This window comes from Myodes glareolus, chromosome 2, assembly GCF_982192425.1.
Source record: "Myodes glareolus chromosome 2, mMyoGla1.1, whole genome shotgun sequence".
NCBI lineage: Eukaryota > Metazoa > Chordata > Mammalia > Rodentia > Cricetidae > Myodes > Myodes glareolus.
In genome coordinates this window covers 70071309-70089070 of record NC_142027.1, presented here as the reverse complement: position 1 = coordinate 70089070, position 17762 = coordinate 70071309, and the positions used below count along the sequence as shown (strand labels likewise).

Sequence of the window (17762 nt, the reverse complement as noted above, 5' to 3'; positions counted from 1 at the left end):
ACATGTGTGTGTGCTGGTCTGCACAAACAGACACGTGAGCCTAGAGGTCAATGTCAGGTGTCTCCTTCAATCACTTTCTACCTTATATTTTGAGACACGGTCTTCTGCCTAACCTGGATTTTACTAGACCATTGAGATGGGCTAGCCAGCAAGCCCAAGGGATCCCCTGTCTCTGACTTCCCAGCACTGGGATTACAAACAAATACTACCACACCTTGCTTGTAACATAGGTGCTAAGGAACCAAACATGCTTGAGACTGAGCCACGCTTCCTCTAAATACCCACCACTAACAGAACTTGGGACCACTTTAATAACAAAAGGCTTTTACATGTCTATGTAGAGATTTTTAAAATTTTTTTTTAACAATTCCATGTCATCTAAAGATGATTTCATTTGACTACAAATGATTGACAGCCCAGGAAGGTGTAGAGGTCTAATGAGCACTCCTACAATAAGATCAATGGTCGGGTGGACACACTGAAGACTCAACGGTCACATTTAAACAGAAGTGATGATGGCTTCTAAACACTGCACCCCCACGTGCTGTGTCAGCCGCGGCAGATAAAGTCACAGCCTATTTGTGGCCGGGGAGGAGAGCAGCGCACTAAGACGACCCAGGGAAGAGAGCAGCGCACTAAGGCGACCGTACCTCTGTCCCGGCTGTGGCTTCTTTATCCCCATCTTTTCCAGCTTGGCTTCATAAACACGATTTATAACGTCATTCCCCAATTCACACATAAGCTATTCGGCAGAAAAACAAACAAGCAAGCAATAAATTAAAAGTCCTAAAATTAAAATAAACTTAAAAAGTCCTTAAGGTGGGTACAATTAACTAATTCCTCTTTATATATTGTAATTATTCATTCCACAAAGAAATTTTTAAATTAAAAAGGGCCAAAGAATGACATAATTACCCATTTGCTATTCTTTATCAGAACATTATAAACTCCTATAAGAGGTACCTAACAGAAACCACCCATCCATCCACCCACCCATGCATCCATCCATCCACTCATCCATCCACCCACCCACCCATGCATCCATCCATCCACTCATCCATCCACCCACTCATCCATCCACTCATCCATCCACCCACCCATGCATCCATCCATCCACTCACCCATCCACCCGCCCACTCATGCATCCATCCATCCACTCACCCATCCACCCACCCACCCATGCATCCATCCATCCACTCACCCATCCACCCACCCACCCATGCATCCATCCATCCACTCACCCATCCACCCACCCACTCATGCATCCATCCATCCACTCACCCATCCACCCATGCATCCATCCATCCACTCATCCATCCACCCACCCACCCATGCATCCATCCATCCACTCATCCATCCACCCACCCACTCATGCATCCATCCATCCACTCATCCATCCACCCACCCACCCATGCATCCATCCATCCACTCATCCATCCACCCACCCACTCATGCATCCATCCATCCACTCATCCATCCACCCACCCACTCATGCATCCATCCATCCACCCACCCACCCATGCATCCATCCATCCACTCATCCATCCACCCACCCACCCATGCAACCATCCATCCACTCATCCATCCACCCACCCACCCATGCATCCATCCATCCACTCATCCATCCACTCATCCATCCACCCACCCACTCATGCATCCATCCATTCACTCATCCATCCACCCACCCACCCATGCATCCATCCACCCACTCATCCATCCACCCACTCATCCATCCACCCACTCATCCATCCACCCACTCATCCATCCACCCACCCACCCACCCATGCATCCATCCACCCACTCATCCATCCACCCACCCACCCATTCAGATGTATTACATATATAGCTGTATTTAAAATCAGGACTGGACAGACAGCTCAGTGATTAAAGGGCTCGCACTGCTCTTGCAGAGGACCCAATCTCAGGTCTCAGCACTCACATCAACTGTAAGGGACCTGACCCTTCACCCCCTGCAGGCACCTGCACTTAATGCACATATCCATATTCGGGCTCAGACACATACACGTAACTGAAAACAATAACAATAAACCTCTAAACGAAAGTCATATTTATCACGTCTATCAAACTCCTAACTGTGCCTAGACCTGTGGTTGGGGAAGAAGTTTGACAATAAAGTATCAATGTGGTTAGGACATCAAGTACGGCCAATTCAAAAACAGAAAATTAAAATTAGACATCTTTTTTAAAATATCCCCTACGGGGCTAGAGAGATGGCTCAGAGGTTAAGAGCACTGGCTGCTCCTCCAGAGGTCCTGAGTTCAGTTCCAACACTACATGGTGGCTCACAACCATCTATGGTGGGGTCTGAGGCCTTCTTCTGGCACAAAAGCATACATGAAGATAGAGCCCTCATACAGAAATCTTCTTAAACAATGCCCTCACTCCCACTTTATAGAAATACTAAAACCCATCAAGCACAGAGCTCACTGAAATCATTGACAGACTCACCCTGTACCTGAGTTCTATCACCAGACACCTCCTAACTCCTGGTCGAATGCTCTAACTTCTTACACTTGCTTTCTCCTGGTTCATCTACTTCTCTGCTTCAGTCTTAACTTCGCCACTGTGCTAGCTCGTCTCGGCTGGAGGAGATGCACAACTGCCTGTGAAACATTTCCATGCAAATGTGTATCTCACCTTTAAAAGCTCAGGCTCCCAAGTGTCTAAAGTTAAAGATCGTACTTTCGAAAAATGAACCCCAAGACTCCTACATGGGGAAAAAAAGACTGCATTACTTTTAATAAAACGTTATCAAGTCACTCTTTGCATATTTACGCACACACAGAAATGGCTCCCACATATAAATATGGATGGACCCTCTGGTTAATAACAAATGATGAATTCTCAAAACACTTTACAAACTAAAATTACCCACTTTATAAAATGTCTAAGTATACACTGTTAATTAAATCAGGAAACCGGGAAAGACCCACTAACAAGAACACACAGTAATTTACAACACGCATCTAACCCAAAGGAACGCTCCGTCTGAGTGAGCGCACCCACCGATGAATCCCAGAGCACTCGATGCACAAGGTAATGCCCAAGTTGATGCTGGCCCACCGTGGGTCTGCCAGCCCACAGTCACAACAGCTGGTGTTGCCAGGGATGCACTGCACACGCTGCAGGGCGCTCTCTCCTTTCAATAATTTCTCTTTTGACTCATTTCCAGAATCTAGGCTTCCCGTTGATGGAGATGATTTCTTATCCAGCTTCTAAAAGAATTAAGAATTATTTGGTAGTTTTAATGCTTTTTGTAAAGGACTGTAGGAACACGTTACATGTTATATACGACAAGCAAAAGCTTCTAGGCCATAAGTTAAACATCTATTTGAATAGGCATTATTCTCGGCGCTGAATATCGAAGAATGGAAAACCTGAGGTTCTTATGACTAGGCTTCAGCAATGAAGGGGAAATATACACATTTACAATTACGTGATAACCGTCATTGAACATATGAACAAGAGATGAGGACAGAAAGGGAAAGACATAGTGGGAGGCATAATGTTATTAAGACTCAATAATAAGGAAAAACCCAGCACTTGGGAGGCACTGAGGCAGGAGGAGCACAAGCTCAGAGAGCCTGAGCTACACAGGAAGGCCCTCTGGAAAGAGGAAAGCAAGCAAACAGAATAAAGTATTTCATGTCACAGTCCCCAAACGTGTTGACTATAAGTAAGTTATTTCAACAACTACAGTTAATCACTAGAAAGGCTATGCTATGGCACAGGGACATGATTGAAAACACATCACCTACATAATGAGTCAAAAACAAAATACTAATTTTTTAAGTGCATGGTCACACAATAGAGTATTTAAGAAGCATTAAATAACACACAGCAATAATCAACCAAATCCAAAGATCTGGCTCTTGATTATAAGCAATTAAAGATATAAAGTCTTCATGCTGAAAAACTTTCTGCCCTGTACAAGCCAGTGTGTTAGGCCAGAAGCACTGGAAATAGAATTTGATTCTTGTTTGTCTTTTCTGAAAACACAGAATTCGGAAGGGCTGAGCAAACAGGGCAAGCACAGGGCCGTGGAACTCCTAATCTTCAGAGAATAAGGTCAATATCCACTTAAAGAGCACAGCCTTATGCAGGCTTCCAGGTCCTACACAGGATCAGAAGGATGTGTGCACATTATAGACATGAGTCAATCTGAGACACACAAACAAATAATGAAAGTAATGAAGTATGACACATTGAACAGAATAAAAGCAAACAGGAACACAGTTAAAAACTAGTCATAGATTAAAACTCAGCTGAGCAGGAAACAGAATATTTGCACAATTTCAAAGTACTCTCCCCACAAAACATTTACTACCCAAAGGTTATAAGAGTACCTTACACTGGAAAAATGGAGCGAGTAAAACCATGTGTCACCTGAAAGGATGGCCTGAGAACACAGCATTTACACACAACGTTCTTGCCAAATATGTAAAACCTAGCTGAATAGCTAGCCTGTAATTTTCAACACTTTCAAAGTCAAAAATCAGGTTAACTCAAAGTCCTAACTACTCCTGACGGAGGACAACATGGCAACTAACTTTATCGTTTTGCTTTCTAAACATGAAAGCATTTGGGGATCAAATGGTGTCACATACCAAGGCTCGTATCTCCATGTTGGTGTCCGTACCGTGATTATGCAGGGCATCTTGTCCTAGGCTAGGGGAATGGGTTTATTAAAGTAGGAGTTGGAGATGAGGCGGCCAGCTAGCAACTTGCTCTCAAGCAGTTCAAGGGGAAGAACTTAACTTGTACTCAAATTCTATGGACATTTGAGATTTTGAAATTTTTCAAAATAGATCTGGCTTATCAGATGTCTGAAATGTAAAGTTAACAAACAGAATTATCTATGGAAAGGGTATCAGTATTTCAGGCAGAAATCACATGGGTTCATTCCCAATTTTCCTTCATATGTTAATGTTTTTGCTCCCAACCAGAGATGCTGAGAGCTAATGAAGGCCTCATTGGTCAGGAAGCAGTTGTAGCCCAGAGTTCTCTCCCTAACCCCAGGCCATTAAGGGACTTCTCTGCACATAAGTACAAATGAATGGAAACCATTTCTCTAGAAGAGTAAATCAGAGTCTCAGATGGGGTTCATCAGCGGAGAGATCAAAGGCGGGAGACAAAGCGAACGTGCACACAATGCTGAGATAGATACCCAGCACCCACGTCTGCCCTGCCGACTCCTCACGCCTGTGGGAGAGACCAGTGAATTTTCTCTAGGAAAAAGATGCTGGCTGTGGCAGTTGCTCAACACAAAGCCCAAACTTACAAGAGTCTTTTCTACTCCACAAAATCTTAACTAGGTGTTCAATGTGTAGGTTTAACTTTATTCATTGATACATTACAGGAAAAACCTACAGGACAGTTCATCTAGCTGTCTACAGAATTACCTAAGAAAAAATTTGTTTTAATTTATGACTCAGGATACTTCCCTAAGAGTACTGGTTAGGGAGGCCCAGAAGCACCTCAAATATCACAGGCTGCGGCCACTGCTCTTTTTGCCCCCAGTAACTAGATAGGAAGAGCCTATTGCTGAAGTCACCACTCACTTCAGATGCGGGACACAGAGAGATCAACCTCAAACTGACCGGGAAACTCTCTCCTTGCTGCCTGCCTTACACAGTGCCAGAAGCAGCTGGGGAGAGAAGAGACATCAATAGCCTTACCCAACACTGGAACCTGCATGCTAATGACACCGACTTGCTAGAAAGATGCACACACAAGTACAGTAACATAATGATTACAGGTCAACCAACTGCTTTCTGTGTGAATCTGAGGCCTGCTTCGCAAAAGGGATTTCATGCCTGGTACTGTACACTCATCAAAAGCCTATGACTGCACAGATCAAAGGCCGTGGGGGGGGGGATCTAGCCTTACTGTTCTGCCAAACGGTCATACTGTCAAACTGCACTCTAAATGCTGTGTTGCTGCTAATGTCTTGGTGTTACTCTCAATTTGGTCAGGCAAGTTTCTTTTGGCAGGGAGTGGTGGCTAGTGCAGAGACTCATAACTGATCAAAGCGCCAAATTATAAACAACTCTGAGTGTTCAGCTGTGGGTGGCCCATCTCTGAGCCGCTCACCCCAAGGCTCAGGGAAGAAGCAAGGACAGAGACCAGGAAAGAGACCAGGAAAGAGCTGGCAGACAGGGAGGAGAGCTGCGACGTGCTCATATTTGGACAGGGCATGGTTGCTGACTGCATCAACTCTTGGCAGCTCTGGTTACCTGCAGAAGACCTGGACAAGGTCAAGCCAATCAGAATTCTCACAAGGATGATGGCTGAGACCACGAGGCCCGCCCCTACCAGAGGAGCTACCGGCAGGTGATCGCTGCTGAGGGAAGGAGGATCACTCCCTTGGGGATGTGGCTCGTGCTATGTTGCTCATGCCTCCTGAGTCAGTCACACAGCCACTTATATGTCAGCAGCACTAAATGAGCTCAGAGAGTTGCTAGCAGCAAAAATAAGAAGAGCAGAGAAAGATAAGTGAAGGTCTCTGTGGAGGACTAGAGAGAAGGAGTGGTGGGTAGATATGATCAAAATACATTATAACAATGGACAAATTTCTAAAGAATAAAAAAGATTGCAAAAAAAAACAAAATAAGTAAAAATACTGATGCCTAATTTGTGGCACAATTTAATCGTTTAGGGATGGGACTTAGACAATGAGAATTTTTTTTCAAGAAGTAAAAGTTAATAATTACAGTTCTAGTATCGCAATATGACAAAATAACAGATTCAATAAACATTCAGTGAACAGAAAGAAATTCTTGAAAATTAAATAGATGCCAGCTGATTAACAATATTCCAAAAAAGAAAAGAATGTTAATTCAGAAATTCCAGAAAGAGAGAATTGGAGAGAAGAAATAGGAAAGATCGGTAATAAGAAAGGCAACCCTGAAACTAAAAAACAAAAGAGCAGAAGAAACAACTCAAGGCTCTTTCTCCTTGCCCACTCCCAAGACTGCCCACCCTGGAGACAGGGCTTCTCTGTGTACTCCTGGCTGTCCTTAAAACTCTCTCTGTAGACCAGGCCAGCAGCAAACTCACAGAGATCCACCTGCCTCTATACCTCTCAAGTGCTAGGATTAAAGGCGTGCGCCACCACCACCCAGCCATAATGTAGTTTCCTAATGATAACTGTCTCCAATCTACAACTTCTATACCTAGCCAAACTACCAAACAAATGTGAAGACAAAAAATAGCACTGTTCAGGAGAACATGCAATCACAAATGCCTCACTTTCTGAAAAATACTGAGGGAAGTCCTCAAGGTCTTTATTCAAGAAGGAGAAATAATATGGATCAACAAAGAGAAAGGAACACTAAAATAGGACTGTGTAAGACAAAGCCAGGCTAATAACTATACCACACTGAACGCTGAGGGGCAGCTGACCCAGAAGGGAGCGATGATTCGGTAACAGGCAATATTGAGGTCTCCCTTCACCAACATGCCCTTTCGCAATGTTCTCACCATCTGTATTCAACAACACCCAGGTAAACTGCAGGCTGAAGAAATCCCTTCTCTGAGAGTAACTGCTTAGAACTGAAGTTCCCTGGGTGCTTGTTTAGGAAGCTTCTAGGTTCATCTACCCCTGGGAGCCCCAGGTCGCCCATCATAACCTTTGAAATACAAGTTAGAACACATTTCTATTATCAATCTCTCACTAAGTCTATGTCTCAGGCCACATCTAAAGACCCAGAACAGCTTCACCCCTCAGGGCTTCATTCACTGCCTTTCCGGAGAGTTTGTTCGTTCTTTGGGAAGCTTTCAACAAGAGACAGACAACATGAGATTCCCTTCTCTGCAGCTTACTTAGTGTTAATTTAAAACTAAATAAGATTATAAACTCACAAAATTTTATTATGAATGAAAAATATCAAAATATTTAGGAGAAACTCATTAACGTGGGAATCCTTTATCTCAATCTGGTATATGCATTTAAACATCAGAAGAGAGACATGGATATTGACAGAAAAGAAAAGGAAGGGCTGGAAACACAGCTAAGCTAGAAGATGGCTTTAGAGCATGCACAAGGCGCTGAGCTCGACCCCAAGCATGGCCAAAACCAATGTGATAGCAGCCGTCTGGGGGTGGGAGTAGGAGGATCACAAGTTCAAGGTCACCATCAGCTACACAGTGAGTCCTAAACCAGCCTGGGCTACATGATCTGTCAAGAAAGGAAGAATAAAAGAGGTTTATAAAGGGGGAAAGGTGGGTAGGGGAAACGGGGAGAAAGGAAGAAAGGGGTAGAAAGAAGATACAAAAAGATAACAAAAAGAACTTGAGCCTAAGGTTTTAAAACATTTCAGTTACATAAAATTACGTTCCATAAAAAGGACGCCATAACCACATTACAAGTGAGACTGAGAACATCTAGCAGTACGTCCCACAACACTGACAACACCTCTACTAACCTCTGATTCATCGCCCTTCTCTCTGTACGCAGTGGCAATGCTGGTCTGAACAGCCTTAATCCAGGCCTGGCGAAGCTTTTCAGAATCTGCCTGGAGCATACAACTTCTACAAGGAAATAGCATCATTTTGTCAGACAGTAAGTCAGAAGGGAAAAAAATCCATACACTTTATTTTTCCTCCCTATGCTATTGAGTACATTTTAAAAATGTGCATCAGTGTTTTGCCTGACTCTAAGTCTGTGTACCGTGTGTGTGTGTGTGTGTGTGTGTGTGTGTGTGTGTGTGTGTGTGTGTGTGTGATGTCCTTGAAGGCCAGAAGAGGGCGTGAGACCCCCGGGCCTGCAGTCATGGTCAGCTATGAGTCACCAATGTGTGCTCTGGGAAGTGAACTCTGGTCCTTTGGAAGGTCAGCTGGTGCTCTTAACCAATGAGTCATCTCTCTAGCTGCCTAGTAATAATTTTTAGCAAAAAAATAATTTATTTTAAAAAAGATTTCAACACTTATCCATCTGTAGGACAAAGTATGATTGTGACAAAATCAAGATACAAATGAAAAATTATCTCTTCAAAACAAGTCACTTATACCAAAACGTAAAAAATATAGATGAGCCAAATACAGTGGTACATACTTGTGATCCCACCTCTGGAAACTGAGAATACTGAGTTCCAGGCCTGCCTGGGTAGAGTAAGTATGAGGACAGACTAGACTACATAAGAAAATCCTCTCCAAAGGGGAAAACTGTGCATGTATGTGTATGTGTGTGTGTGTATCTGTGTGTGTCTATGTGGTATGTGTGTGTCTGTGTGTGTAATGTACTATGTGTCTGTGTGTGTGATGTGCTGTGTGTCTGTGTGGTGTGTGTGTCTATCTGTGGTGTGTGTGTCTATCTGTGGTGTGTATGTGTATACCTGTGGTGTGTGTATGTCTGTGTGGTATGTGTGTGTTATGTGCTATGTGTATATGCATTGTGTGTGTGGTGTGCTATGCGTGTGTGTGTGTGCGTGTGTGTGTGTGGTATGTGTCTGTGGGTGTCTGTGTGGTGTAAGTGTATGGTGTGCTGTGTATATATGTCTGTGGTGTGTGCCTGAGTGGTGTGTGTGTGTACCTTGTGTGTCTGTGATGCGTGTGTGAGGGGTGTGTATATGTGGTATATATCTGTGTGTGTGTGTGTCTGTGTGGTGTGTGTGTTTGTGTGATATGCTGTGCATGTGTGTCTGTATGGTGTGCATGCGTGGTGTACATGTGCTTGTGATATGTTTGGTGTGTGTGTGTGTGTGGTATGTGTGTATGGTGTGTGCATGTAGTGTGTGTGCGTGATGTGCTGTGTGTGAGGTGGTGTGTCTGTCTGTGTGGTATGTGTGTGCATGTGGTGTTTATGTCTGTGTGGTGTGTGTGTGTGTGTGTATTCTCTCATATCCTTCTACCTCCCTTTCTCTCCACCATGTAAGCAGAACACTGCTTTTTTTTTTAAGTGTGGTACAAAATGAAATTCAAAGTCAGACACTTTCAATTGAACATAATATCTAAAAAGTTTTCACATGGACTAGGTTTGGTTCTTGAGACAGGAGAATGACAACTTCAAGGCTGGGTTCAATTCTCACTATCACCAAGATACAAACAAAAAAGTCTAGCAGGTTTTCACATTAACGTGTTTACAGGAAGGACAGAGCTCAGCAGTGGGTGCTTGCCTAACATGCTCACAGCCCCACTAAGTAAATAAACAGTGATCTCTACAGATTTGAAAGACTGTGCTACATGGAGAGAAGTTACGTAAGTAATTGGATAGAGCATCTATAATTGCTAATAGAATTCATTTTTAAAACATTAATTCTTTTGTTACACTGATAATCATACATCAGAGTTCTCAGATCTGGAAAAATCTTCCAGACAAACTACGGAAACATAAAAACAATTCTTAAATTCTCGTGACCGTCTTACTTTGTTGGAGAGACCACCTCGAAGCAGAACCGCCGCTCTATGTCTTCGCAGTGCTTCACCGTGCACAGCCTGAGGTCCTCCACCACCACCGTGGGGCTGTCCTACAGCAAGGAGGCAAGCTCAGTTCATCAACTTAGCTCCCAGCACTACCAGCAACAATAAACTCCAAATACACTCCAAAATCCGGCCTCATTTGGAAGGTCTCTATTTCATCATAGTGTCGTTATGAAGACATAGAACTAATGGAGGCAATTCTATATTGTTTATTTAATCTGCCTCATCCAGCTATATATGTAAAGTAAGTGCAATCATTTAGAGAAAGGATTGACCCACAATTGGCACTTAACAAATACTCAAAAAAAAATTATCTCCGTTATTGGCCCTCTTCAATCCCACTGATGCCCATTACTCTTTAGGTTCCCACTCACATATAGAAGAGCTACGTTCTCCCCAAAGAGAAACCGGTAACAAATCATGGTTTAAATAGCAGAATGAGAAACAACGGGAAAATGGTAAATTCTTCTTAAAATTCTTACAAGAAAGAGAAAAGGTTTTGTCATTTCCTAATTAATATACCAGTGCAAAAAATCAGGAGAAAGCACCAGTGGATTAACCCCAAAGTCCACAAGAGCCTGTAATCAGTGCAGCCATCTCCCAGGCAAAGTGGATATCAGATCTTATGGTTCACAGACTATCATCAAGGGCTAAGTGAGAAACATACTATCAATTAACAAATGGTTTTCTTTCAGGGTCTAGCATTCTCACAAGCCTTCCCAGTACACCTTTCCAACACATAAAATTCCTGGCCTTGAAATGAGGCCAAGAAAACACATTAAGACAGCAGTAACAAAGGACAGGTTCCTATCTACATTACTGACAGCATACACTTTGACTTCTGTCATGCTGAAGCACTCCATGTGGTCACCACTGGTCCTAAGATAACATGTTCTATAAGACAAACCGTCTGCAGCCTCAAAACGGTACCATGGGATGTCAGGGTTACCCCTGCCACGTCACTAACAAAAGGACTTAATAAGACGAAGGTAATAATCTTGGGACACAAAACACCTTAAAACTAGGAATTAAAATTTTTGAATTGGAGCTGGAGAGACAGCACAGTGGTTAAGAGTGTATTCTGCTCTGGTGGAGGACAGGGTTAGTAGGGTCAGGCAGCTCACAGCCACCTGTGAGTAATGCCAGTTCCAGGAGGTGTGATGCCCTCTTCTGACCTCCACAGGCACTGCACTCAAGTGCACAAATCCACATACAAGACATATCACACACACAAACACACACACACACACACACACACACACCATAACTAAGAATAAAAATAAAATCCGTATAGAAAGGAGTAAAAATATGTTTCAGCAGTTAAGAGCACTGACTGCTCTTCCAGAGGACCCAAGTTTGATTCCCAGCACCTGTAACTCCAGTTCCAGGGGATCTGATGCCCTTATCTGGCCTTTTTGGGCACTGTATACATGGTACAGAGACATACATACAAGCAAAATACCCATACACATGCAAAGAAGCAAAAAGGAAAAAGCTGATTAAAAAAGAATTCATAACCGTAGGACGAAAGAAAGGGCTCAGTCATTAAGGGTGCTTACTGCTCACAGGGGACCAGAATTGGGCTCTCAGCACCCACATTAGATGGCCCACGACCACCTCTAACTCCCTCTCCTGGGGGCTCAAACACCACTGGCCTCAGTGAGCAACTGCATTCACACGTACAGAGATACAAACATACAATTAAAAATGATAAAAAAAAATAATGCAGGTCATGTGGTGCACACCTTTAACCCCAGCACTCAGGAGGCAGAGGGTGTCAGATCTCTGTGAGTTGGGGGCCAGCCTGGCCTACACAGTGAGTTTCAGGTTGGCCAGGGCTACTTTAAGACAATCATCCCGTGCCTCTGAGGGCACTGCAGTCATGAGCACAAACTTGCACTCAGACACACATGTACACACAAATGAAAACAATTTTTTTTTCTCAAAAAATATTCAGAATCAAATCACTGCTGTCAAGGATCAAGAGTTAACAGCTTCCACTCCACTCATTATGCATACCCAAACATAAAACCAATAAACAGCAATTTCAGAAGTTTGCATATGGATGTTTATGGACTTCAGTGCTCACCAAGACAAACAAACAAAGAACTAGAACCAGAACTTATCAGGTTTCACTATATTGCTTAATAAAGAACATACATACCACCCAGGATAGCCAAAAAAATCATGTGCAATAAAAGATCTTCTGGAGGCATCACAATCCTTGACTTCAAACTCTACTACAGAGCTACAGTACTGAAAACAGCCTGGTATTGGCATAAGAACAGACAGGAGGACCAATGGAACCTAATAGAAGACACAGATATCAATCCACACATCTTTGAACACCTGATATTTGACAAAGAAGCAAAATACCAAATAGAAAAAAAAGAAAGCATATTTAACAAGTGGTGCTGGCATAACTGGATATCAACATGTAGAAAAATGAAAACAGACCCATATCTATCTCCATGCACAAAACTCAAGTCCAAATGGATCAAAGACCTCAAAGCCAGCCACACTGAACCTTAAAGAAGAGAAAGTGGGAAATACACTTAAATGCATTGGCACTAGAGACCACTTCCTAAATATAACCCCAGCAGCACAGACACTAAGAGAAACAATTAATAAATGGGAACTCCTGAAACTGAAAAGCGTCTGTAAAGCAAAGGACAAGGTCAACAAAACAAAAAGACAGCCTACAGAATGGGAAAAGGTCTTCACTAACCCTACATCAGACAGAGGTCTGATTTCCAAAATATACAAAGAACTCAAGAAATTGTACACCAAAAGATCACATAATCCAATAAAAAAATGGAGTATAGACCTAAACAGAGAACTCTCAACAGAGGAATCTAAAATGGCTGAAACACACTTAAGGAAATGTTCAACATCCTTAGCCATCAGAGAAATGCAAATCAAAACAACTCTGAGATTCCATTTTAAACCTGTAAGAATGGCCAAGATCAAAAACACCGACGACAACTTATGCTGGAGAGGTTGTGGGGAAAAGGGAACACTTCTGCATTGCTGGTGGGAATGCAAGCTGGTACAACCCCTTTGGATGTCAGTGTGGCGATTTCTCAGAAAATTAGGAAACAACCTTCCTCAAGACCCAATAATACCTCTTTTGGGTATATATCCAAAGGATGCTCAATTGTGCCACAAGGGCATGTGCTCAACCATGTTCATAGCAGCTTTGTTTGTCATAGCCAGAACCTGGGAACAACCTAAATGTCCCTTGATTGAAGAATGGATTAGAAAAATGTGGTATATTTGCACAATGGAGTACTACACAGCAGAAAAAAATAACGACAGCTTGAATTTTGCAGGAAAATGAATGGAACTAGAAAACATTATTTTGAGTGAGGTAACCCAGACACTCATAGGTGGTTTTTAAACATAAAGCAAAGAAATCCAGCCTACAAATCACAATCCCAGAGAACTTAGACAACAATGCAGAGAGACTTACATAGATCTAATCTACATGAGAAGTAGAAAAAGACAAGATCTCCTGAGTAAATTGGGAGCATGGGGACCTTGGGGGAGGGTTGAAGTGGGGAGGGAAAATGCAGGGAGGGGAGCAGAGAAAAATATACAGCTCAATAAATATCAGTAAAAAGGGGGAGGAGAACATACATACCTTGAACTTTTTCTGGTAAACCAACTGATTGTTCTGTATGGAGAACCAGCGTCTAGACAAAGACAAACAGATTAAAGATGGCGCACCTTCAGTCATCCCCCGGGCGGTGTAGGGTGATGGTGTTGGGAATGCACTGCTTTATTCTCATAAACTGAAGCATAGGACATAACTACTGAAAACTAAGAATAAGCATCTTAAAAATAATCACAGGTTAGGGAGATAAATAGCTGTTTTGGTTCATTTTATGTCATATCTTAACAAAAGCATTTATTTTTCCTGCTAAGACCATAACTATTTTAAAAGTACAAACTTACAGGGTCTTTTTTTTGAGGTACTAAAATATTATCTTTTCCTTCAAATATCTACTTTTGTGATAAAGAAAACTTAAATTACAAATAAAATGTCCATTTATATACGTAAAACATTAAGATAAATGGTGCTTTATTTTCAACCTTTTAAAAGCGAATTCAGCAAATGTTTGATCCTCAGCAAAATAGAGACTAATCACTTAGAACTGTATCAAAGATAAGATGATCACTAGCTTTATTGCATAGAAGAATCCTTACTTCTCAAGCAAATAACATTGTTTCTACCATATGTATGACCCCCAAACTGTTTAAATGGCTCTCCTCATTACTGCTAAGTTATTAGGAAAACAAGTTGCTCACACTCTTCTTTAGAAAAATGGCTAGGTAATGTAAGCCATATGCACTAATTCTAGTATATTAAAATAAGAAAAATAAATAAATACATAAAAAAATCACAGTCAAAAGCCATTCATAAAAGAAGCAAAACTTCTCACCAAGCACGAAAAGTGAACAGTATTTGAGTTGTTATTTTTAAATTAGTTTTATATAAGATGATTTTTAATATAAACATTAGTTATTAATCTATTAGCAGACAGAGATTCTACCTTTTCATTGACAATAATACAAATTGCTAAAAATTATATCCAGGTGTTTTGAATTTCTATTTTCAAATTTTTAGTTATTTCTCCAAAGCTGAGAAAGAGCCCCGAACACATCCTAGGGTTTCAGGCCTTTTACCGGGTAGGTGGGTTTTCTTACCACTTAAAAAAGTATCACCTTTTTCATTGAGAGAGAGTTTGTTATGTTAAATAAGCATCTAAATAAAATAACATGGGGTGCCGCTGAATGCAAATCAACAGACCAGAAAAGGAAGAATTCCAAGGCTCTCGTGTGGGGACAGGAAGCTGGTTAGAAATGTTAGATGAAAGTCCTACACACAAACCAAATGGCGCACCCTGCCACATGGGATGACATGCAATGGAGACAATCTCTGAATCTGATTAAAATGTTGTCATAAAATTCATTTGAGGAGGGTGAACTATATTAATAAAAATGTAAGGCTGTGTATCATAGTAGTTATCTCACACAGTTTGAGAAAAACTACACTTTTATTAAATAATGGAAAGACATCCATACAAAAATGCAAACTTTTCATGCTTCTGAGGTCTTCAAAAGTTATTTTTTTCTTTTGACTTGGTCCATCTTGGGACAGTGTTCCCTAGAAATACTACTAATAATAACTAGATAAATGCCCTGTTCCATCGGAGAGCATTCCCTTCGGTTATTAACCTTATGGAGCATATATATTTCTGAAGTTCAGTTTCCCTGATATTCACCTGCTTCTGGGTGACATTCTTACATCACTGGGTTTTGTAAAATACTTAGAAAAGACAATACAAATTTCTCTTCATTTGCTACTTCCTTAAAGAAAGCATAATAATACATCATAGGTAGGGAAAAATGAATTATAAAGATGTATTTGTCTGACACTATCTTCCTTCTGCTATCATTAGAAACACACATCTAACACCAAAAGAACTTTAACCAGGTGCCTAAAGGTAACGAAACATATATATGTGCATATCTGGGGAGTGCATGCATGTGCTCTAGTGTGCATGCACATATATGCACATGCACATGGAGTCCAGAGGACAACCTTGGGGATCATACTTAGGGCACTGCCCAACTCCATTGAGACAAGGTCTCGTATACTCACGAATCAGGTAGACCAGTTGGCTGTTGAGCCCTAGGGATCTATCTGTCTCCCCCTCTTCAGTGTATATGACACCACACCTGGCATTTGTGTGGGGGTTGTGAGAGATCACACTCAGGTCCTCATATGTGCAAGGCAAGCACTTTAGTGACTGAGTTCTCTCTCCAACCACAGGAATAGTTTTTAGCTGTTCCTATAAAATAATACTAGTGACTATTAATATTTCCAAGAAAGGAAAAGTATGATGAACAGCTCGCAGCCTATGAATTACATACACACAGAGAAATACTTAGTATTTGAAGCACTTCTTACAGGAAATTTTAAAGTACTCCATAAACTGTAACTAGAGCCAAGAGACAAGCTTTGAAAATCACCGTGTTAACACAGTACACAGTCTACAAGACTAACAGGTGGAGCACAAAGTATAAGCTGGCTTCTAATTTCTTATGTGTAAGAAAAGTAAGACACATTTTTATCTGTCTCAAATAAAAGTAATTTAGTATAATTTAGACCAAAATATTACATCTATTTTTTAAAAAATAAATATTATTACATATGAAGGAAAATTTCCAGTTGACAAAATTTAGGTCAAATGGGAAAAAATAAATCTATAAAAATCAAATATATTTTACTATGCTTGCTCTCAATATCAAAAATATTGGTAAAAGTCACAGTTCTAAATCTGAAGAAGGTTTATAACTAAAACTCTATAAGTTACGGGGTCATATTTTGGTGCTAAATAACCATATAATACAAATTAAAGGCCTAATGCACTGTTTTATTCAATTCAATTTGCTGTTTCCATGGGAATAAAGTGGAAGAGAGCACCTATGACCTGGCAAGGGAGTCTCTCTCATCCCAGCTGCTGCTCCATCCTAAACATAGGTCATTACTTTATGTCAAAAAACATGTCACAGGGTGTGCCTACCACTCAGTCTGCATCGACTTTGAGTGATTCTAGGCACATCAGCCATCCTTCCCCAGATCAAACCAGCTGAGGTCAGGGGCAACCAAAAGGTCTCTTCCTCAAATAAACACTTATATTTTCATTCCAATTTAGGGCATAAAGAGATTGTTTTATCCATTGCAAGTAATCCAACTGAACGCCGGTTAATCAGGCTTTGTCGTGCTACAGAGGAAATCGGATAAGAAGAGGAAGGCAGGAAGCTATTTGGTACCTGATATGATCGGGTTTTTTCCTGTCATGTGAAAAAATGGGGCAGGGTTAAAACAAAAGGGAAAGGCAAAAAAGAAAGAAAATGCAAATGCGCAAATAAGCAAAGGACCAGCATGATACAAAAATAAGACAAAAAAACTAAAGAAAAGAGCGTAAGCTAACAACTTAACAATGCAGTCCGAGTAGAGTATCATGTGTTTTATTATAAACATATACATTTTGCAGAATTTCAATTCTTAAGAAACTGAAATACTTTGAAAATATTTGAATTATTATATTACCATTACCTTTATTATTACTATTATGACTGTCTGCCTCTATGGTCCTAACTAGAAAATACAGATAGCATGTGCCACAGCTTAGTAAGCTATGCCTGGAAGGTAGGAGGAAAATCACTGCATGTTTACCTACAGAAACCTCCAGCCAATAAAAACTTTTTGGAAAGAAAATGGGGTGACTAATTGAGAATTTCAAAGATCA

The 17762-nt window shown here is 41.2% G+C and overlaps 1 protein-coding gene across 5 annotated transcripts in view; it reads right to left on the bottom strand.

The window, feature by feature from the left end:
- Nucleotides 1-17762, bottom strand: part of Acap2 (ArfGAP with coiled-coil, ankyrin repeat and PH domains 2) — a 123114-nt gene that overhangs the window by 19227 nt on the left and 86125 nt on the right. For 3 of the 5 annotated variants that reach the window (XM_087901616.1, XM_087901607.1, XM_087901609.1), the window contains exons 11-16: nucleotides 14084-14135; nucleotides 10387-10487; nucleotides 8448-8553; nucleotides 3028-3236; nucleotides 2659-2728; nucleotides 651-742 (exon numbers count right to left, since the gene is read on the bottom strand). In XM_087901616.1, the coding sequence (XP_087757742.1) occupies nucleotides 651-742; nucleotides 2659-2728; nucleotides 3028-3236; nucleotides 8448-8553; nucleotides 10387-10487; nucleotides 14084-14135 (630 nt within the window). Of the gene's footprint in view, nucleotides 1-650; nucleotides 743-2658; nucleotides 2729-3027; nucleotides 3237-8447; nucleotides 8554-10386; nucleotides 10488-14083; nucleotides 14136-17283; nucleotides 17305-17762 lie in introns of all 5 variants that reach the window. The other 2 variants (XM_087901613.1, XM_087901608.1) reach the window with 1 other exon arrangement.